The 22,874-nt window shown below is 37.2% G+C and overlaps 4 protein-coding genes across 5 annotated transcripts; 2 read left to right on the top strand and 2 right to left on the bottom strand.

Annotated features, from left to right (window-relative positions):
• On the bottom strand, window positions 734–1,793 carry LOC18787528 (LOB domain-containing protein 33). The gene is made up of 2 exons (XM_007221068.2): window positions 1,477–1,793; window positions 734–1,387 (listed from the first exon to the last, which is right to left on the bottom strand). The coding sequence occupies exons 1-2, from the start codon at window positions 1,753–1,755 to the stop codon at window positions 995–997; spliced, it is 672 nt and encodes a 223-aa protein (XP_007221130.1). The 5' UTR covers window positions 1,756–1,793; the 3' UTR covers window positions 734–994.
• LOC18786764 (ribulose bisphosphate carboxylase/oxygenase activase, chloroplastic) lies at window positions 7,890–10,817 on the top strand. Of its 2 annotated transcripts, none has more exons than XM_007220928.2 (7): window positions 7,890–8,074; window positions 8,429–8,745; window positions 8,837–8,942; window positions 9,050–9,135; window positions 9,473–9,945; window positions 10,051–10,332; window positions 10,479–10,817. In XM_007220928.2, exons 1-7 carry the CDS (start codon window positions 8,030–8,032, stop codon window positions 10,592–10,594), a joined length of 1,425 nt encoding a protein of 474 aa, XP_007220990.1. In that variant the 5' UTR covers window positions 7,890–8,029; the 3' UTR covers window positions 10,595–10,817. The 2 variants fall into 2 exon arrangements, with proteins under 2 accessions (XP_007220990.1, XP_007220989.1); XM_007220927.2 differs by having other exon boundaries at window positions 7,891–8,074; window positions 10,051–10,369.
• LOC18786375 (L-type lectin-domain containing receptor kinase S.4) lies at window positions 15,819–18,419 on the top strand. Its single transcript, XM_007220153.2, has one exon. It carries the CDS (start codon window positions 16,120–16,122, stop codon window positions 18,196–18,198), a length of 2,079 nt encoding a protein of 692 aa, XP_007220215.1. The 5' UTR covers window positions 15,819–16,119; the 3' UTR covers window positions 18,199–18,419.
• Window positions 19,401–22,874, bottom strand: LOC109947680. Its single transcript, XM_020558399.1, has 4 exons — window positions 20,768–22,874; window positions 20,175–20,376; window positions 19,870–20,066; window positions 19,401–19,776 (listed from the first exon to the last, which is right to left on the bottom strand). The coding sequence occupies exons 1-4, from the start codon at window positions 22,566–22,568 to the stop codon at window positions 19,697–19,699; spliced, it is 2,280 nt and encodes a 759-aa protein (XP_020413988.1). The 5' UTR covers window positions 22,569–22,874; the 3' UTR covers window positions 19,401–19,696.

Raw genomic sequence — 22,874 nt, 5'->3', positions numbered from 1 at the left:
TTTATGTGGCAAATATCATATATTAAATTTGAATTTGATGACTTATGTTGTAATTTGATATATAATAAAATTTTATATTCTACTTGACATGTCAAATTAAATATTATTTTATTATATATATTTTTATAGTTTACAACAATTTAAGCACATTAATTGAAAATTAATAATAAAATAGTGAAATGACATCACAAGGTCAAATAGCCAAAAATAACAGTAAAAGAGAGATGTTATTCCATGTATGTAGGATTTAACATTTCGGTTGAAGTGAATCTCAATTTATATTTCTACTCGTTGGATTTAACATCTCCTTTAGAGAGGCTCTTAGTTTCTTGTTTTATGGGTCTTCCAGTTTCAGACGAGCTTGGCGGTTCTCCTAACCACAGTGTGGCTGCCACGGCTGGTGGCTTCAACACCCACATCTAATAGTACTCGGTGCTTAATGCTTATTATTACAACACTTTTGATCTGTACTAATCAAACATTATTATTATTATTATTATTACTATTATTGCTTTAAAAAGTGCTTTTAGTTATTTAAAAGCACTTTTAACAGTGTCATCATGAGCAATGAGTATTATCAAACGCAGCGTTAATCAAACACTCTGCAATGACCACAAGGGTTGGCGTTGTAGTATAAAGCAGAATAAAGGGTTCATGTCTAATATGATCCAGGAAAAGGGTTTTGTTGAAATACGATCTACCAACAATTGCGGAACCAAAAAAACACACACACAAAAAAAAAAGGGAAGATATATACCATAAATAGAAGGATGCTTACCTGATATAGAAGGAGCATATTCACAGAAAAACTACCAAATCCAACAACTTTGACAAGCTGAACGGATGAAGAAAACCAAAAGAAGGAAAAGACTCACAAACTTTGGCCATTTGACCAGATTGCAAAATCAGGGCTTCTAGGCCAGTACAAAATTTGTCCTCTCCTAGACCCATGGATTTCTGACATTGGACTAGCTCCTGCTTTTTCTTTTGAAAGCTAATATAAATCCCACCTAGAACCTTTATTATAGTTCCTGGTGTTGGCAGTCTCATTCAACCATGGATTATGTCCCAAGTTCTCTTGGGGACCTTCAAGAAATCTCTCTAAAGGATCAGGCACAGACTGATCACCAAATAGGTTTACTTCTTCCCATTCATGCAAAGGAAGCATCTGTATATCCATCTGACTGTTAAATGCCTGGTTGGCAGTTGCATTTTCCATAACGGGAAGTAGTAGCGGTTCTGGTAATTGACTCTGAAGATATTGTGTCTCAACAGCATCATGTTGTGAAAATACTTGTAGCTCACTGAATGAGTTACTTGAATGGCCAGTTGCAAAATTAACCATTTGATTCCCGAGAGTTTCAATCTCCTCTTGTAAGTAGACAACCTGCAAGGTAAGATCAAACAATAAATGGTGCATGAAATTTGATATGACAGGTATAAGTGAGAAGCTGGAGTGGTTAGCAGCATGGGAACCTGTTGTTGGAGTGCAAAGATTTGTGAGAAACATCCATACACAGGGTCGCGCATTCGAGCTAGTGCTTCATAAGACATGGTGATAGCAGCATCACTTCGATTTTGTACCGGTAAGTGTAACAGCAGCTTGGACACATTGCTTGCACCAAACACCTTGTGCACTGCTGCAAAATGGTCTGCAGCTTGGTCATAGCAGAAGTAAGGAGCAAACACACATTCACCTGTGCATTTTCTCCTCAGGAACTTGCATGCTCCACATGAAGAGCCGAATCCTGTCATAGTCCTAAGATTTTAGTACTAATCTCTGTGTCCAGGATTTTCTTCAGGTGGTACTATAATTTGACTGGTTCATATCCAAAGTTCAGATTTAGTCTTTATAGCCATCACTTAAAAGGGTTAGAAGTATTCCTTTTGTTTTGTACAGAGGACATTCTCACTTTATGAAAAGTATTGTTCTTTTGGGTCTCCTTTATGGGGTGCATCATCAATCACAAATTGGGTAAACGTTTCCTATTGATTAATGCCTCTAAAGGTCTTTATTCTTAAAGAATCTTGAAGAATGAGAGTATTTGATGGAAGACCTAATCATTATCCTCATAAGTTGGGCTCTAAAAATGAGAGATCATTGCTTTAATTAGTACATATTATGCTTGAATATCTAGTGGAGGCAAGTACAATGGTTATACTTTTCTTTCTCATATATATGGAATGCCTTATCTCACTTTATTTCTCATATAAATAAAAAGTATATCTTGCCCAAAGGAACACTAATGAGAGAAAGTATGAGAGAGGGTCTTGCACTTTTTAGACTCGAGGAGAATTAATATACACCAAGATGACTGGTTAGAGCATATTCAATGGAGATGTCAAATATAAAACACTTAATTTGAATTTGATAGCTGATATGGTTATTTGGCATGTTGTATAACTCTATACAGGATCCAAAATGTTAAAAAATACAATTATTTTACTATTATTTTTCAATGAGTTTAAAAAACAATAAAAGTTGGTGGGACCAAAAGAATTTTAAAAAAAAGAATTCCAATGGCACTAATCAAAGACAACAAACAGTAATAGTAATTAAAGCTAAGTAGGGCCAATGAAAATAAAAAATTCAAAACAAGAAAATAACGCCTCAGTATGTTGGAATCAATTTTGACGTCTTTGCTCTAGCCTTCTTTTCCATGTCAGTAATGACAACTCGGTTGGATCTCCAAGCAGCTTCAATTGTTACTGTTTGTCATGCTACCTGTCATTTAACTAGTCGATTGGAGATGCTCTAAAATTTGCTGATTATGGCTTCTGGATACATACCAATTAATCTGGTTTCTGTATGAGCATAACTGATGTGGATTGGGGTCAGAACATGAATCACCAACCACATATACGAACACCGAAATCTAAGGTTAGTGCAAACTCACATATATCAGAGCAAATCCATGCCATAAATAAACTATTTCAATAATCATCAACAAAAATCCCTCAAGCTATTACATTACCCTTATTTATAGGCTTTACAAGACTTGGGCACCGATGCTACTTGGTCCAAAAGTAAACTAATTAATTATAAAATTACACATAAATAATAAAAGATATCCTAAAACTACCTAAATAAGAAAATAACAATATCTCATAAAATAACTAATTAAATGGTGAATATCTCTCTTGATCTACCCCTTTTGCTCATGCATCAGATTCCCCTAGTTGAAAAGAATTCATCATCGAATTCAAGCCTTTGATTGAGGAAAATCCGAATAAAATCTTTAATTGTTTCATATTAATTATGGATCTTTTAGACTCAATTGAAACATTCCTTCCCAAATAAAAAAATATTTAGAATATTTGACCTTTTTAGAACAATTCCAGTTCTGCAATCAATCTCTCAACCCAAAGAGTGGTCAATCTAAATGTCATTAAATTGACAAGATCAACTGAGTTCTCAACAATCTTTCCTTTAAACGTGTCTTGATTGTGTTGCTTCAAGAGTGCATACCCAACTTCCTTTAGGTCGAGTGCCTTCAAGATTACATTAGATTCAACTTGTTTACTCTCACCAAATACTTTTTCAGAAGTTTTTTCAACCCCAAAACAAATTTCACAATTGTCTTCTAAACAACAATCAAATATTGGAGGTAAATCTAAATTTAATAACTTTGACGAAGAACAATATGCACCAAAATTACAAATCCCTGTTGTACCTTCAAAGACACAATGAGAACCATCGTGCCCCTCTTCACTTGACTCACACAGTGGAGTGCAACAATGAAAATGGCTATCTCCCTCGTACTCCCCGTCGAGACTTCCACTGATTAGAGTGTCGATGCAAGCTACTCGGTTCAGATAAGAGTTTACGCTTCCCTCTTCGTCATAACTCCTACCTATCCGAGTTCGAGCTTCAATGCAAGCGATGTGTTCCATAAGTTGCCCTAGCATCCTCCTAATTTCCTCTATGTCGTTGTAGTTGTCAACATGACTCTCCATCCAAAAACCTCCTCGAGAACGCAAATCTTGAGCTGTAACTCTAATACCAATTGATGGGGATCGAGGTCAGGACACAGGTCACCAACCACATATACGAACACCGAAATCTAGGGATAGTGCAAACTCACATATATCGTAGCAAATCCATGCCACAAATAAACTATTTCATTAATCATCAACAAAAAAAACTTCCCTACAACTATTACATTAGCCTTATTTATAGGCTTTACAAGACTTGGGCACCAAGGCTACTTGGTCCAAAAGTAAACTAATTAATTATAAAATCACACATAAATAATAAAAGATATCCTAAAACTACATAAATAAGAAAATAACAATATCTCATGAAATAACAAATTAAATGGTTGTATGTGTCTTGATCCACCCTCTATGCTCCTGCATCAATGACCCAACTCAACTTGGCATGTTTACTAATCCGTAATCGGGTGAGGACAAATTGAATTGAGGAGGAGTTAGAATCCGGATTTCATTGAAGTTGTTTACTAAACTATTTGGAATCGGGGCAGGTGAGGATACAATAGGTAGAAAGATATGAATTACTGATGGGTTTGTTCCAAGAGTCCAATTCCTCCAAACTCAGGATTCATGATTTTATGTGAGCCCTACATACATCTTCATTCCTTGATGTGAAGTAAACACATGAGTAATCTGTAATCGAAATCCAACTCTTTATTTTAATTTCGATTACATATTAGTAAATACACCATTAATTAAATCAACAAATTAGCTTAGTCAAGTTGTAAGGGCTACAAATATTGAATTGAACTACTCTGGTATAGCAGGCCATAGAATTCTCCTCTAACTCCACTTACTAGGGCAGCTATTCGACAAGTCGACGAGCCAGTGCATGAGGAGCTTATGAGAAACTTGTAGCAAGTTATTATATACCTTGAGTCAAAATCAAATGATGGGTTGGTGGATTTCGGCTATGTCATACTTTCTTTTTCTTAACAAATGAGACTAAATTTCCACATTGTCTTATTAATGCTAGCTTCATAGCTTAAGGATTGGATAATAGCCTGTGACTCATGGCGTCTGTTTGTCTGTATGTTACCAATTCTCCATTATTAAGCTTATTTTTAATCCATAATGCATGCCTTAAGTCTCCATGTCCATATTTTAATCCTACATTATCAGGTTGGCTGTTGGCCACTTAATTAAGAGTCGGTGTTACGAGGACTGTTCTTGTCTTTGGAACACCACAAAAAGCTCTGAAACAGCAAGCTGCCAATGCCCCCAAAGCCCAAGAAACAGGAGGTTAACCAGCAGCTTATCTGGAAAAAGTTGTAATTTCTTAAACTTCTACTGCTGCCTTAAGCCTATATGCATGCTTCAGGGCTCTAGGACTTAAAAAGCATACTTGGGCTAATGGAAGAGAGAGAGTTAGGGAGACAAAATGCCATTTGCAGCAAAATGAACTTCTACTTTAAGTCATTTCACAACTGTGAGAACTTTGGCTTAAAGTGAAGTAGATGCATGAGAAAGGAATGTTAGGGGGATGGTGGGGTTGGGTCTTTTCGGATTTCGAGTGTAACGATGAAAGTGTCTTTCTCTATCATGGTTTAATTATGCATTTTTATCCATCTGCAGATGCTTTTTATTTTATTTTATTATTTCCAATTTTATTGCTGTTACCTCTTCAGTTTTTGCTTCTTCTTCTTCTTCTTTTTTTTTTTTTTTTTTTTTGGGGTACTTAAAAGATTTTTATTTTTATTTTTATTTTTTTGTGTGGTCAACTTTGGGTACTTAAAAGATGCTTTAAAGATGAAAGTGTCTTTCTCTATCATGGATCAATTATGCATTTTTACCACCTGCAATGCCTAGGCTTGCTCTTAGCTTAGCTCTCACATTGGTCTTTGTTTGTGCTTATGTGCCTAATGCCCCACGCTTTCTGGCTATAGATAAGGCTGTATGCATGTGAGTCCTTTTCCAGTTGTTCTTGGAAAAAACTTGAGCTGTCATCAACTCAAGTAATTAATCACATTTTAATTACCATCTAAAATTGCAATCATGTCTCCAAGTTACTGATTTCTTGTTGAACAGGACACTCCTGATTTCTGAGAGTTTGAGAATTTAATCATAAGAAAGAAAAGCTCAAAGTTAAAAGAATCAATGGAAGCATATATACATACATATATATATATATATGCTAATTTTGCTATGCTTTCTTTCTTATCTTGTCCTCCACATTCGGCAGCAGGACAAGATAAGACATGACAGTGGTGAAATTGCCATTGTTTATACTTTTCTTTGGGTGTCGACCATTGTGGTATATTACCAATGCCATTGAGACTTTCCCAAATTGTATTGTCTGTCGTATGGACAAAAAGAGAGAATAGTAGTGAATAACTTCACAAACCGGAGAACAAATTCTGCACGTCTATCATTTTCCCTCATCATGTTTGATGTTGTATGGCTTGCCACCCAAAGATGTCATGCATTGAATTCTATTCTTGTTCTTGGTTTTTTTGTTGTTGAAATCAATATAAGATTATTCTAAGTTACTTCAACTAGTTGTCAACTTGTCTAACTTAATGAAAATTGGTCTTGACTTACACACCAGTGATCTCAGATTCAAATCCCAATGACACTTTGATAGTGTGTGTCAGAAAATTTGCATTCTCCTTCCTAACATTGGCACAAACAAAAAAAGTGACTTCATTTAGTTCGGTGTATTAATAAAGATTGTGGACTAGACTCATCTACTTGATTAGTGTCCTAAGTAATTAGGCCAAACTGTCCTTAGCTGAGACATGAATCTCAATAGGACAAGACACAAAACCGAAGTCCTAACTAGTCAATCATGTCCAATACTTAAAGTCCAATCCAGTATTATCCAAGCTGATTCACCAAATGAGACGTGTAGGACTAACTAAAATTAGAATGAAACTAAACAAGAGTTCGATCGATGCAATCGAGTTGTGTTGTGTGACTCGTGTCGTGTTGTGTCATGTTGATTAGTTATTCTGGGCAGAAGTCAAATTTAATCAATAATCCCATATAGTCAAATTTAATCAATAATTCCATATACTTTCATGGGATTTAGGTTTGACTAAACGTATAATTCTATAGTGAGGGTGTGAGGGCCTTATAAGGCCCTTAGATGAGGCCCTCACTATAGAATGAATCATGGTCAAACACTTGGTAGATTGTAAGTATGTAGATATCTTGGGCCAAGGCTAAAGTGTTTTGAAATGTGAAAGGGTAGCCCAGTATGCTCCGAATTTGGGTCTTGGACTCGACTGATTTTGCATATTTTCCCTTACATTGAAAATTTGAGTCATTCTATAGTGAGGGCCTTATATATGGCCTTTAAGTGAGGCCCTACTTCTTAACCGTTGGATTAAGTTAGCTAATTTGATCCAACAGTTAAGATATAAGGTCTCACCTAAGGGCCATATATAAGGCCTTCACTATAGAATTCTAGTTGAAAATTGATTGAAGTTCGTCCCCTAGCACTATTCTGATCTGATATGATCGAATGCATGTGGGACCTCTCTACCATAGCGCAAACATTTTGCTCAAATTTTTGTACAAAACCAAAAGAATTTTTAAAAAAATAATCATGAAAATTGTTGCTAGCCACAAACATTTTATTCACCTCATCTCAAATTCTGTCAATCTCCATCTCCCATGCATCTTCCTTGGAAAAAAAACAAAAAATAACACAATAAAAGACATGGGTCGTCTTCTATTCTCAAATTCTGTGGTTACTACTTTCCCTAATTTTTTTGTGGAGAAGAAGAGAGCTTGAACACTGACCTCAAGGACCAACAAGGGACGGAGTTCCATGCACTCTCTGTTTGCCACGTGGCAGCAAGGCAATCTTGATTCTATGGTCTAAAACCTTTCAAAGAACCCAATCCTCAGGATACCAATTTCTGTACACTCAAAGCAAGTACTATAAGTCCAAACCAGTTCTCATTTCTTTTCCGCTCAAAACACCACTCTCCATATTTTGCTTGCAGGCAAACAGGGCAGTAACAGTGCCTCTCCTCTCTTTCACCCCACATTAGATCACAACCGTCCAATCCCCCCACCCCGGAGATCAATGGCTACTGCTGTCTCAACCATTGGAGCTGTCAACAGGGCACCGGTACTATGTCGTTCCCACTTCGTTTATGCCTTCACTTATCAGTGTGTATGCAAACTTAGTGCCAGTTAAAAGGAAGCTAAAAAAATACAAACATGTGTCTGCATGGTACATATGTTTTAATTAGATTCATAGAATAATGTTCTCTTCTTAGACTTAAGACTTATGTTACGATCATATTGCCTACATGTTGTCATACTCTAAATTTAGACGACACATTTAGATAAGATTTAATATGATGCATAATGGTTCAAATTCTAATAATTAACTAAGGGAAAGAATTAAACATGGGTTTGTTTGTTTGGAAGGTGATCATAAATTCATAATTAACAATTGTTGCACTTTTAATGCATGCAGCTGAGCCTAAATGGCTCTAGCAGCAGCGCTTCAGTTCCAAGCTCAACCTTCTTGGGCAGCAGCTTGAAGAAAGTGAACTCAAGATTCACCAACTCCAAGGTTTCATCTGGGAGCTTCAGGATTGTAGCAGAGGTGGACGAAGATAAGCAGACCGACAAGGACAAATGGAGAGGCCTTGCCTATGACACCTCAGATGACCAACAAGACATCACAAGAGGAAAGGGCATGGTCGACTCTCTCTTCCAAGCACCCCAAGATGCTGGAACTCACTTCGCCGTCATGAGTTCTTATGAATACATCAGTACCGGGCTTCGCCAGTAAGTTCAAATATGATCACAATTAGTTCTTTAATTATGAAAGATTAATTGTTAATAGTACTTTGTTAATGAGAGCCTGTGCTTAATTTAGGTACAACTTGGACAACAACATGGATGGGTTTTACATTGCTCCTGCTTTTATGGACAAGCTTGTTGTCCACATCACCAAGAACTTCATGACCCTGCCTAACATCAAAGTATTATGCTCATACTGCTCTAATTCACTATATTATTAATTTTGAGTTTCTTCCATAATTATATTGCAGCTAATCAACTTAAAAATCATCTCTTGATTTTGTTGCAGGTTCCTCTCATCCTTGGTATCTGGGGAGGCAAAGGTCAGGGTAAATCTTTCCAGTGCGAGCTTGTCTTTGCCAAGATGGGAATCAGGTCAGTCCAATTGCATGCTTTCCATACATGTTCTGTTCTGTTCTGTTCTGTTCTTATTGCATGTCTCGGTTTCACTAGAGGAATTTCCTTAACTTTTATTTTTGGGTGAGACTGAAATCTATGATTTTTCTATGAGTCACTTGCAAGTAGCTAGTATTTACCCTCACACTCGAGGCCAAAGTTCGACTCTCGCTTTTCTTTTTCCTAGGCCTTAAGCTCCTTTGTAACAAAAATAAATTAATTAATTAAGATTCTATGTTACTATTTTATGGTCACTTAGTCAGGCTATGTTCTGCTTCTTACTGAAACTAGCCTTTAACGATGATCATTTTTTCAGCCCCATCATGATGAGTGCCGGAGAATTGGAAAGTGGAAACGCAGGAGAACCCGCGAAGCTGATCAGGCAAAGGTACCGTGAAGCAGCTGACATAATCAGGAAGGGTAAAATGTGCGCACTCTTCATCAACGATCTTGATGCAGGAGCTGGTCGGCTTGGTGGAACCACACAGTACACTGTGAACAACCAAATGGTGAATGCCACCCTCATGAACATTGCTGACAACCCAACAAATGTCCAGCTCCCCGGTATGTACAACAAGGAGGAGAACCCCCGTGTCCCCATCATTGTCACCGGTAACGATTTCTCAACATTGTATGCTCCTCTCATCCGTGACGGGCGTATGGAGAAGTTCTACTGGGCGCCTACCCGCGAAGATCGTATTGGTGTCTGCATTGGGATCTTCAGGAGTGACAATGTTGCTAAGGAAGACATTGTCAAGCTTGTTGACACCTTCCCTGGCCAATCCATTGGTAAGTTTTAGTCCCCTTCTCTTTTCTTATCAGACAGTCTGACATGTTATGTTATAAGAAATTGCATACAATGATAATATTTGGTTATGTGTCATGGTTTTGCAGATTTCTTTGGTGCATTGAGGGCCCGAGTCTATGACGATGAAGTGAGGAAGTGGATTACAGGGGTTGGGGTTGACGGCGTTGGGAAGAGGCTTGTGAACTCAAAGGAAGGGCCCCCGACTTTCGAGCAGCCTAAGATGACAATCGAGAAGCTGCTTGAGTATGGAAACATGCTTGTCCAAGAGCAAGAGAATGTGAAGAGAGTCCAATTGGCTGATAAGTACTTGAGCGAGGCTGCTCTTGGTGATGCCAACTCAGATGCTATTGATAGTGGAACTTTCTACGGTTAGATCCCTTGATCTTATAAGAGGCCTGTGGGGAGGTTTGCATCCAGCTTAATTTAGAAAAGTCATAAAATGAATTTGTATTTAGGCTTCACAAAAAACAAAAACAGAAAATTTACTGAAGCTTATTTGGTTGTGTTGGCGCAGGCAAAGCAGCCCAACAAGTTAACGTTCCAGTTCCTGAAGGTTGTACTGATCGAACTGCAGAAAACTTTGACCCAACTGCTAGGAGTGACGATGGCAGCTGCCTGTACACATTTTAAGTTCTTGCTTCTTAATTTAGGGTATTGGGGGAGGAAGGAGGGAAGCACCTTTTTTTTTTTTTAAGGATGTTGTGAAACAATAACTATGTTGCTGTCTTCCTTTTGTTGGATTGGTGTCATGTGATTTTGTGTTATAATGTACACTATTCAATGTCATCAGTAGGTGCTTTTGTTCTTCCCCATCAGTTCTTTCAGTTAGTTCAGTTCCTCATGTTCTGTTCTATCTTTTGTTCTTGTCCCTCATGGAAGTTTTCTGCATCTTTATATTCAACCTGGGAAAATCATAAATATCAGGCCATGAGATTTATAACCTGCAAAGCTATACATATATAGGATACAAATATAAAAAATAAAATCTTGATCTTGTAACCGGACTTTCTAGATTGAGATATGTTTTGTGTGTTTTTAATTAGTTGCGTATTTCACGTGGTAAATATCTTATCTGAAACCCACATCATATTCAAATTAGTTCTACTTGACTTTGAAATCAAATTGATGAATGATAAATAAGTCAACACTTCGGCAATTGTCTTTGTCAAACAATGCCAATGCCATATGTCACAAAGGTACAACAACGAGCAGTTTGCAGTGGTCTTTGACCTCGTAAATTACATCTCACGCAGCAACAAATTATTTTATTGCAATAAAAGGTTCTAACTTTAGTGGTGTGGGAGACCAAAAATCTCCCACTAACAAAATAAACAACAGAATACTGTTAAATGTTGGAGGTATCTTCATAATCTAAGATAACAGTAAGGAGTTAACGGGATCTAGTTGAATGGAAATGGAACTTAATTTATAGATAAGAAAATTTAGGTTAACTTATATTATATCTTAGTTGTGTATGTGAGTTTAGACTATTACTTATTGGTGCAGGAGTATAGGGGTGGATCAAGATAGATATTTACTATTTAATTAGTTATTTCATAATGTATTGTTATTTTCTTATTTAGATAGTTTTAGGATATCTTTTATCATTTATGTGTGATATTATAATTAATTAGTTTACTTTTGGACCAAGTAATAATTTTGGTGTCCAAGTCTTGTAAAGCCTATAAATAAGGGGAGTGGATGTAATAGTTGTAGGAGAGTGGATGTTGATGATTAATGAAATAGTTTATTTGTGGCATGAATGATATATGTGAGTTTGCACTAACCCTAGATTTTGATGCTCGTGTATATGGTTGGTGACTTGTGTTGTGTCCGAACTCCGATCCCCATCACTTATACTTAAAATAATAATACTAACTGTACGGATTATTTCAATAGAGGGGTATATTCACATTGGTTGAGGGAATATGATTTCCGATGTAAGAGTACATGTTTTTGACTGGTTGAGCCACGAGTTCTCTTAACATTACACAATCGGACACAAGGTGATTTTCATCCCTCATATAATTGGATTACCAATCAAAGTTAGAGCCATTCAAAGGCCAGTCCAATGTCTACTTCCACTACATGATTTGTAATAGCTTGTTCAAGCATTTGAATGATCTCAGCTGCCCAAGTGTATATTATCTATGTCATAGATTCATAGCAGCCGTAAGTTTACAAAACTTGAGCTCCTTGGTCGTATTATAACTTTTGTTAGAATTCAATTCAGTAGTCCAATTACGACCCTCGCACTAGCAAATAATTGGCAATGCAAAACCAATAATACAATATGAAAGATACCCTTTGTCTTCAATTCTATATCATTAGGATCAAACTTAATTTAGTCTTTTTCCTCACAACTTGTGCTAATTAATTTTGACCTTATCTATGCAATAACCATGCATGGGGCATGAATTTGGTGCGAGAATAAACGCTCGCATACAATATATGTATTCACATGCATCAACGACTCACATATATTAATTTTTACTTACACAATTATGAATAAAGAGTCAATTATATTATTGAATCAATGACATTTAATACAACTTTTGGGACTTGATTAAAACCAACCACAATCATTTTTAGTATGAAACACAAAGAACATGTGGGTTTGAAAATGGATGGTAGCAAAAGATTCAAACAAAAAGCCAATTGCATGTCAATAAGCTCCTCATTGTCTCCAACCAAACCACGAATGCATCTACACGTATTTGGCACACCGAAAGTAGATAAAGCATACACCACCACAATGTTTAGCCTTCCAAAATGGTCAAGAAAATTTCATGAATGTAGGACCTGGGCAACTACCATTTGCTCTCATGGCATGGGACTTTCCGACCTTGTTTGGTGGGCATTGACACTTGCACATCTCAATATTCTTTATTCTTTGTCTTTGTTTTTCCATTAACTTATTTTTCATCCGAAATAAAAGCAAAAAACTTTATATATTATTTAAAACTACATAAATAAAACGAAAAATTGAAGAAAAAACCAAGAGCTTTGCAGCATGCGCGATAGTGCTCCATCATAAACTATATGTATAAACAGGTGAAACAAACGTGTGTGTTTTATTTAATCCAAAAACAGAGGGAAAGTTTCTGCTGCTGATGCTGTACCAGAAAATGGACGTATCAAACAAACAGCGTTTTGTGGTGTCGTATGAATATAGTTGTCTTTTGTTGTAATGTAATATTTAAAGTGTCATAATGCAGTTCGACCTGGACAAATTGAGTTCAGCTTATATGCATTGTATGCCAAGCCATTATTATTCCACCATCCATAATCATTTAGAAAAAATACTGGGCCAGTTTGGCATTGCTGTGCTGTAAAAATAATCGCTGTCAAATTTGCTGTAAGAGAAATCAGCTGTGAGAGAAAGCAGTTTGGCATTTGGTAAACTTTTTGTTAAAAGTGTTATTGGTACTAATTTCTCATATAATCAGAAAATGATTGCCGCATAATCATTAAACACAACACCTCTTCAAAACTGATTCCTACATAATCAGAAAATGAAAGCACCTCATTAGCTGCTTTCTCTTATAGCTTTCTCTCACAGCAATTTTTAACAATAAGTTATTTTTTTCATAGTTTACCAAATGGACTGGGCTTCCCAAAATTTTAAAAAAATCACTTATCACCCCAAATAAGCAATGCCAAACTGGCACTTAAGATAATGGCTTATATGTGTTGGTTCAGATTGTCAAAGGGTTTTTGGTAATTGATAGGATTTTTAATACCTATGCAAATAGGGTTAAAATCATATAAAATACTTGCAAGAATACAAGGCTATTGTAGTATAGATGCTCATGCAAGGTCGTTCTCCTCAAGGACTATTTAGCAATTTATGTAAAAATAATTTTCAATTTACTACCTAAAATTAAAAGTTGAGAAAGATGATTATGAAATTGATTGATACTAAAAATAGATTTTAAACAAAGACAAATACGATTGACTAAAAGAGTTTTAAATACCAATTTATAAAAGCACTAGGGTTTCACCATCACCTAGCAATCTTATGAATTTTTACCAATTACTTATGATTTGCATATGCCACTTTGAAGGTTAGGTTTTCCTAATTTATATTCTACTTGGAACCTCCAACATAGAACGTATATCCAACATACAACCCGTCCGGACGTTCGGATCAAATCTGAACATGAAAGACTCATTAAGTTTTGTGAAAACCCTTTGAAAAACCATGCAACCCTTAAGACGTGATGTTCATCTTAAGTGAAATTACAATTATTAATCACAAGAAAACAATGTCAATTTCAAGGAACCTTCCGACCAAAATTGCATCTGATTACTTTTCTAAAGATCTTAATGGTGATCAGGCATTAAGACAATTAAATAGTTTAAAACAGTGATTAACAATTCAAAGTATGCATGCACTCAATCATAAACAATTAAATAAAAATTACATATTCATGCTAAGGTTCAAGACTTCACCCTAGCAAAAGAAAATTAGTTACGCATATTCATAATTGAAATCTAAGAAAATATCATTGAGAAGAAAAGAATGAAAACACCTTAAAGTTGCAAAAACCCAAGCAATTGCTCCCCACGTTCAAGAGCCAAAAAGAAGTCCCTCAAAATTCCTGTGAGAAAGAGCTTAAATACCCCTTAAAACCTAGCTTCCATATTGGATTAGGAGAATCTGCCCAAGATAGCTTGTTTTAAAGATAAAAATATTTTGAACACTTCTCTAGAAGGCCACGAACCCATCCGAGGTCATCTTAAACTCCAAAAACGCAATAAAAGCCCAAAAAGTCACTATTCCAACACCGCTCACTACTCCTTTATTTTATTGCCAGAAAATAACTGCTTGGTAGAAAAATCTAAAATTTTGATACGATCAAGCTAAGTGACTCATGTACGTCCTCCAACTGGAATCACTCCAAAATTTGTCCATTTGATTATGTTTTGCTCCAGAGAAAGTCGAAAGTCCTATATTAAAAATATAATACAAAGTATCAAAATTCTTCCAAAATTTACTAAGAATGAGGTTAAATATATAATATAAAATATACCCATCAGTAATTATGAAACGTCTTCTCACATTTCATGTAGGAACACTCTTGTGTGAATTATTGAGTTAAAAAATTCACCATCCATACTATTATTATCGTGCATCGTGCAAACGCCATATATTTTCTATTATTTTTTTTAATTTTTTTTAATAATATACGGACATCTGGATAAGAGAATATATATACATCATGTCCCCATGCACCCTAGGTTTCAATGGATATACTGGTGGACTTTATGTCCATCTTAATTCTTCAACTTAGTCACCATGACAAAGTTAACTTTGTGTTTTCACCACCAATGCTTGTGAGTAATGATGCATTTTTAAACGGATAATGCTAGGTGGGTTTGGACTTTAGGAAAAATTATTTGGATAACTCAACGTCAACGGTAAATAAAAGACATTCTATATTCAAATTCTTATAAATCCAAAAGAAACAAATGGAATTTACCTGATATTATATATGCATTGTGTGCATGATTACAATTTACACCGTTTTGATTTTTTGGATTACAGGAGTCTAAGAAATTGTAGTCACCCATCGTTGGATATTAATTCAATGGTTCAAAAAAATTTCTTAAAAGGAGTACAAGAGTGAGTGAACCGTTGAATTTATACTCAACAGTGAGTGACCACAAATCTCTTAAACCCTGTAATCCAAAAAATCAGGATTGTATATTTACATGTATTGGGATGTATTTTGTGCATGATTAGATGTTTGTGGAAATTACCTTAAAAGTCGATTTTGTGGGTGGAGTTGGAAAGGGAAAAGGAAAAGAAAATGGAAGTTGTGGAAAGTGAACCGACCTAACAAGTAACAACCATATGTGGTTTCAAAGAATCAAAGTTGGTGGTTGAGGTTCAAATGGCCTAGTGGTAAAATAGCTTCAATCCTACTCAGTTATCTCATATGAAATACAACCCCGACATCCCCGTATCATCTGCTTCTTTCTCTTTCCCTTCCTCCACAACCAGCCAAAGCAACGCACTAAACAACTAGAAAATATGAAAAACAATTTCATATACACCGACACCTTAACCTAGCTAATCCAGCATAATAGCACTGGAACTCCATTTCCATCTGGTTCACAAACTCCGTTTCTCTCCCCTCTGTCAACTTATGGCATATCAAAGACTCATACTTTTCTTGGTTTTTCTCCTTTTCCTCACAAACCCAGTAAAGTCTCAGCTTGATGAAGAGCTCCACTTCAATGGGTTCAATGGCGTTGGCAGCAACATGAGCTTAAATGGGGTCGCAGAGATCGAGCCCAATGGCATGCTAAAGCTCACAAACGACACTCTAAGAGTCTTGGGTCACGCTTTCTATTCATCTCCAATCAAATTCAAGAACTCAACTGATGGAAAAGCTTTCTCCTTTTCCACCGCTTTTGCTTTCACTATAGTCCCAGAGTACCCCAAGCTCGGCGGCCATGGCCTCGCCTTCATAATCTCACCTTCAAAGGAGCTTCCTGGATCTCTTCCAAGCCAGTACCTTGGTATTCTCAACGCCACAGTTGTCGGCAACTTCTCAAACCACATCTTTGCTGTTGAATTTGACACTGTGCAGGACTTTGAATTTGGCGACATCAATGACAACCATGTTGGCATCGATATAAACAGCTTGGCCTCCAACAAATCAACTCCAGCTGGGTATTTCACCAGTCAAAATTCAACAAAACAGAGCCTCAACCTCAAAAGTGGTCACGTAATCCAGGCCTGGGTGGATTACGATTCAGTGAAAAACCAAGTAACTGTTAAGCTTTCCCCTAATTCTATCAAACCCACATCTCCAATTTTAACCTTCGATGTGGATCTCTCTCCAATTTTTCAAGATTTTATGTACGTTGGCTTCTCTGCCTCAACTGGGTTGCTAGCCAGCTCGCACTATGTCTCTGGTTGGAGCTTCAAAATGAATGGAGATGCCAAATCTCTCTCTTTGGATGCTCTGCCTAAACTCCCTGGGCCCAAAAAAACACACACAGGTGTAATTGTGGGTGTTTCTGTTTCTGCTCTTCTGGTCTTGATCTTAGGCATTGGGTTGGCTTTCTACATCATTCACAGAATCAAGAACGCTGAGGTGATTGAAGCTTGGGAGCTTGACATTGGTCCTCACAGATTCACATACCAGGAGCTGAAGCATGCCACAAGAGGCTTCAGAGACAAAGAGGTAATTGGGTTTGGTGGGTTTGGTAAAGTTTATAAGGGAACTTTGCCAAACTCAAATACCCAAGTTGCTGTTAAGAGAATATCCAATGAATCAAAACAGGGTCTTCAAGAATTTGTGTCTGAAATTGCTAGCATTGGTCGTCTTCGCCATAGAAATTTAGTTCAATTATTGGGTTGGTGTCGTAGGCGTGGTGATTTGTTGCTTGTATATGATTTTATGCCTAATGGGAGCTTGGACAAGTATCTGTTTGAAAACCCCAAAGCAATTTTGAGCTGGGAGCAGAGGTTCAGGATTGTCAAAGGTGTAGCTTCAGGGCTATTGTATTTACATGAAGGTTGGGAGCAAACTGTGATTCATAGAGACATTAAAGCAGGAAATGTGTTGTTGGATTCTGAGCTAAATGGAAGGCTTGGTGACTTTGGTCTTGCTAAGCTGTATGAGCATGGCTCAAACCCAACAACAACCAGGGTGGTTGGCACACTGGGTTACCTCGCTCCTGAGTTGACTCGGACTGGAAAACCTACTCCCAGCTCAGATGTGTTTGCTCTGGGAGCTCTTTTGCTTGAGGTGGTTTGTGGGAGGAGACCCATTGAGGCCAAAGCCATGCCTGAGGAGCTCATTTTGGTGGACTGGGTTTGGGACAAATGGAGAGATGGTACAATTCTTGATGTTGTGGACCCAAGATTGGAGGGTGAGTTTGATGAGCTTGAGGCTGTTGTGGTGCTTAAACTCGGCATAATGTGTTCCAATAATACCCCCAAGGCAAGACCTACAATGAGACAGGTGGTGAGGTACTTGGAGGGTGAGGTGGCACTGCCTGAGGTGGTTTTGTCTCCTGGGGCATATGATGGGAGAAAAGACAGTGAGCGTGGTGGTGAGTTTGAGGATTATGTGCATTCGTATCCAACATCTTCATATTTTGAGAAGGCAAGTGCATGGTCATGTGATGATGCAGATGTTGATTTTGAAGCTGCTTCTTCAAGCTCACCTCTCTCAGTATCTGGTAGAAATGGTGGTAGCTGCCCAAGATAGTATCAATTTCCTGTCTCTCTCTCTCTCTCTGTCCTTCTTTTTTCTTTTGGGTTTTGTTTCTCTTTTTTTGTATAATTATAGCTATGCTAGTATTTTTTTTTTTTTGTTTCCATGTAAATTTGATTATTATGACACCCCATTTTGGGTTGTAAATGATCTGGTGTACATGATGTTTCTGTTCTTTAATCTGCAGTTATAGTGAGGCTTCCTCTTTCATCTTATAGGAGTATTTACATTATTGCTTCTGTTTTTCCCATGTGAAAGACAAAATTTGTGTCTCTGTTTGAATCCACATGTGGTGTTCAAGAACATCATGTTTTAAACTTTTTTGGGTGCTCGCATGTACAGTTTCATTGAATCAAAATTCCCAAAGGTTCTCTGTGGAAATATTTATGTCTAGTTAAAGTAGTGCAGAGAAAGACCAGTGATGCTGATAGCTATGCTAGATTAGTTTATTTAATGTAACTAATGAAGGGTTAGTTGCAAAGAGCCAACAACCAACAGTGACTTTTTATCGTACTTAACAACCTTGCAATCAAAGTCTTGAAAAGGAAGATTCAAGTCCAAAAGGCACCTCTTCTTCAGCTAGCAATTAGCTTATCGAACGTAACCAATTAGATTTTCGTACCCAAACAATTAGATTCTCGAACCTTAGCGATTAAATTCTCAAACCTTAGCAATTAAATTGTTGCAGTGTTTACTCTGCAAGGGGAGCTATAAACACTCTTTATCTTCCGTTTGGATGAAGGAATTGAAAATTACATAGAATTCTAAAATGATGGAATTTAAATAGAATTCTAAAATGACGGAATTTAAATAGAATTCTAAAATGACGGAATTTAAATTTCCATCATTTCAATATCCGGCAATTGAAGATTTCAGTGTTTGGATTTATGTATGTCGAATTTTGTAAATGATAGAATTTTGTGAATGGCACTATGAAAATTGTGAAATGACACATATTTTGGTGGAAATTAAACTCGGAAATTTGATGCCTCAATTTCCACAATTTTTTCTGCTCGTCATTAATAAATTCCGCGCTTAAGTTGCCAAATAAGGGAATTGTCAATTTCCCCTCTTAAATTCCCGACTTTTAACTAAATTCCGAATTATTTTCCCTCATCCAAAAGGATATCATGAAACAAAACCAGCTTCATACTCAATTCATCTGTGATAAAAGGTGTCGCTGGATGAGGACGAGATGGGAATAAACAACAATCTAGATTTCATTTTTCTAACGGTTCGAATGTGTAAATCTACAAACAGATGAGACGTATTAGAATAAACAACATTTTAACTGCTACAACTATATGCTTCTAATTATCAGCTACAATGCACTATTCTCTAAATTGAAAACTGTCTTGGACGCTTCAAAAATTTGCCAGACACCACATGCACATCTACTTCTCTACATCTTCCTCTGCTTGATTGCAGAGAACAAGGTGACAATTCGTAACCGTGGGTTCTTGAGATACAGAACTGCCTCATGCACAAGGTTCTAATGATTTTCTACATTGTCTTCAACATTTTCCTCTTCAGAGTCTTTTCCCCTACCAAAAATCTCATAATCGTAAAACCCTGCATATAGACCAAGATAATTAGTGTACTGTGTAATTAAGAACAAAGTTTATTCAGTATTAAGCAACTCTCCACATCCAAGTATAAAATTACCGGAGCCCAATTCCTCAGCATCATCATTTGAGGGCCCCAAAAGCATTGTGCTGGCAGAGGGTGAATCCAGTGTCATCCAATCTGAACTTCCCTGGTCCTCTAAGCACATGTCCTTCCCTGAAACCCAGTCTTCAATAATGCTAATGCTGTCAAATGATATGGGATCCATAAAATCCTGTTCAGTGTTCTTACCAACCCTGCGGGAAAAACATGTATATTATTAGCAAAAAGAAAGCAACTTTTCTCCCTTGAAATTTTCGACCACCATTCCTAAATCCATACAGGGTCAACTACTTTCTGCTTACATTTGTCTTAGTCGTAAGTTGTACTGAACAAAGACAAGGTCACTGAGACGTTGACGCTCAAGGGAGTTTCTTATGTTGTGTACTTTCTCAAAAGGAATCTGATTTTGCCTACACCCAATCGAACAGCAAGTCTGACTGAGAATACGGATTGCCAGGCGTGCCAAATTTGGGCAACCTCCTCCATATGTTGACCACCATTCAGCTAAGACAAGTATATTACAGAAAAAATTAGCTAAATGTGTGAAAGAGGTTTAAATAATATGAGAAACAGAACACTTGCAATATGTGCCTGGAAGGTTTTGCCTTGGTGTCATGGTTACACCAAATACACCCAAAAGATCAAAGAGCTTCAATCTTTACCAGGATTAAATGTAATCGAAGACTTATTAAATTTGGAAGTAAAGCACTCAGTGATCTAATACGTAAAAATGCTTATATGCTACTTGAATTGAAAAGGCAATGTCATCTCACTTAGCATGCACGAAAGCATATCGAGCAGTTTCTTCAAAAGTGCTAATAAATAAACCATTGTGAGGTAAGTCATGATACAGCAGCTAGAAATAACAATCAAATCTAATACAATGGGCACTCACCAGGAAGCAGAGTGTCTCTAGCTCTAATTGCCATCTTCCTCCGAAAATCTCCAGCAGCACTCTTGTACAAATTTAGCTCTTTGATGATTTTATCTTGGATTTTGGTATCAGGAACCAATCTCTCTATGCAATCAAACATCCCTGAGAGGATATCATTATGCATATCTCCTTCAATACTGTAAAATATTTTGGGGTTAAGGTAGAAGCCTGCAGCATGAAGAGGAAAATGACACTGCTGTTCCCATCTTTGATCTATAATGTTCCAATATACCATGTACTCCTCCCTCTTAACGAGTTCTTTTTTAATTGTTTCTTTTGCTCGATACATTCCAGCATAAATATATCCCATCGCAGGCCTCTTCTCACTACCAACCATTCTCAAAACTCGCAAGAGGGGATTTGTCAGACGAACAATCAGGACGCATGAGGACCAAAATGACTGATTACTAATAAGATCTAACATCTCCAATCCCTCCGGTTCCTTTGAGTATGGGGAGTCCATCCACTCCTGTGAAGTAACCAAGACCTGCAAACAGTGTTTCAGATCAACCAGTCGTTTTAATGTTGTAAAGTTTGTAGCATAGCGAGTAACTCCTGGTTCTACTATGTCATTCCCAACAGTAGACCTTCTAACCATATTCAACACTACACTATGATTGTACACAAACTTTGTAAGAGATCTAGCTTGTTTGATTACTGCATTTATCCACTCAATGCTACCAAAATCCTCAAGTATTAAATCTAGGCACCGAGCTGCACATGGAGTCCAATATAGAGTAGGGAAAGTATCAGTCAGCCTCCTCCCTGCAACCATATATTGCTCTTCGTTACTCGTAATCACTTGCAGCACATCTTTTACTCCAACATCTTCTACCACTCTCCTAAGCAATCCGTAAAGAGCATCGGAGGAATTTATAATGTCTGATGCATCGACGGATTCCAAAAATACTGTTCCTTCAGGACAGTACACCAAAAAACTTAGCAAAACCTTACCTGACTCCGTGTTCCACTGATCAACCAAAACTGAACAACCAGTTCTTCCCCACATGGCCCTATATTTATCAGTATTATTCCTCACTTCGTCAACCGAATTCTTCAATATCCAACTTCGAAGATCATGGTACGTGGGAGGCTCAACCCCGGAACCTCCTGAAGCAATTGCATCAATCATCGGTTGGAAATAAGCAGAGTTTGCCGCATCTGGAGGTGCCCCGATATCATACAAAAACCGTCCAATTGCCTCGTGAACATAATTGTTCACTTTTCTAGAACCTAATGCAGCACTATTGGTAACACCAAAAGCACCATGGCCTGAGAAAGAATGTTTACCTCTCCCCCTTTTCCTTCTATCCAGACTCCTCTCACTTGTCATGCCCTCTTGATTCACTAACAACTCCAAATTGGGTTCAAGCGTCACAGGAGCTCCAATCAACTGAATCCCATTACTCACATCACTGTGAAGGGCAAGTGAGTCTACCTCACCATGAGGTGATGGAGTAATATTAGTAATCTCTTCATCAAGCTTTTGCCTATTTCTCTTCTTCACCACAACCCCATCTAAACTCTGTTGCATTAAAGCCCGAACATCGGGTGGAACCAGTAGACAAGTAGATGCATTACCCTTCTGACCAGCAAGGTGTTCTTTAATCCTATGAATCCCACCACCCTTAAACAATTTGCTACAATATATACACTTGAGTTGAACCCTCTCCCCATTCTTGAACATTTGACAATGTTTCCATGCAGGGTCGTGTTTTTGTGATGTAATCGGTACAGGCTCCATTACCAGACCCGAAGCCATATCCACAACCTCCAAAAACTCAACTTATTTGCAAAAAAGGCCAAAACCCATTACAACAAGACAAACACTTTCTTCTTCAATTCAAAGTTAAACCAAGTAATTCAACAGAAACCCATCAATCCCAGCATCAATATGGTGCATATACTTCACTCAATAAAATTAAACACATAAAAATTGAGGGTGAGAGAGGAAAAAGAGAGAGCTTACTTGTTTATGGTTCTTTGAATACTTCTGATAAACAGAGAGAAGTCTATTTGGGAAACAGAACCGAGTTGGGGTGGTTAAAATGGGGATTATAAACCGTGG

This window comes from Prunus persica, chromosome G2 (assembly GCF_000346465.2).
Source record: "Prunus persica cultivar Lovell chromosome G2, Prunus_persica_NCBIv2, whole genome shotgun sequence".
NCBI lineage: Eukaryota > Viridiplantae > Streptophyta > Magnoliopsida > Rosales > Rosaceae > Prunus > Prunus persica.
The sequence above is the reverse complement of the archived record's forward strand: the minus strand, read 5'-3'. Positions and strand labels throughout refer to the sequence as shown.

Coding starts and splice junctions, on each gene's coding strand:
- LOC109947680 (XM_020558399.1), bottom strand. CDS start 22,568: ATGGCTTCGGGTCTGGTAATGGAGCCTGTACCGATTACATCACAAAAA. Junction 20,377..20,767: donor TAGAGACACTCTGCTTCCTG/GTGAGTGCCCAT, acceptor TACTTGTCTTAG/CTGAATGGTGGTCAACATAT. Junction 20,067..20,174: donor AACTTACGACTAAGACAAAT/GTAAGCAGAAAG, acceptor TTTTTCCCGCAG/GGTTGGTAAGAACACTGAAC.
- LOC18786375 (XM_007220153.2), top strand. CDS start 16,120: ATGGCATATCAAAGACTCATACTTTTCTTGGTTTTTCTCCTTTTCCTC.
- LOC18786764 (XM_007220928.2), top strand. CDS start 8,030: ATGGCTACTGCTGTCTCAACCATTGGAGCTGTCAACAGGGCACCG. Junction 9,946..10,050: donor CTTCCCTGGCCAATCCATTG/GTAAGTTTTAGT, acceptor ATGGTTTTGCAG/ATTTCTTTGGTGCATTGAGG. Junction 10,333..10,478: donor TGATAGTGGAACTTTCTACG/GTTAGATCCCTT, acceptor GTGTTGGCGCAG/GCAAAGCAGCCCAACAAGTT.
- LOC18787528 (XM_007221068.2), bottom strand. CDS start 1,755: ATGACAGGATTCGGCTCTTCATGTGGAGCATGCAAGTTCCTGAGGAGA. Junction 1,388..1,476: donor TCTTTGCACTCCAACAACAG/GTTCCCATGCTG, acceptor CTTACCTTGCAG/GTTGTCTACTTACAAGAGGA.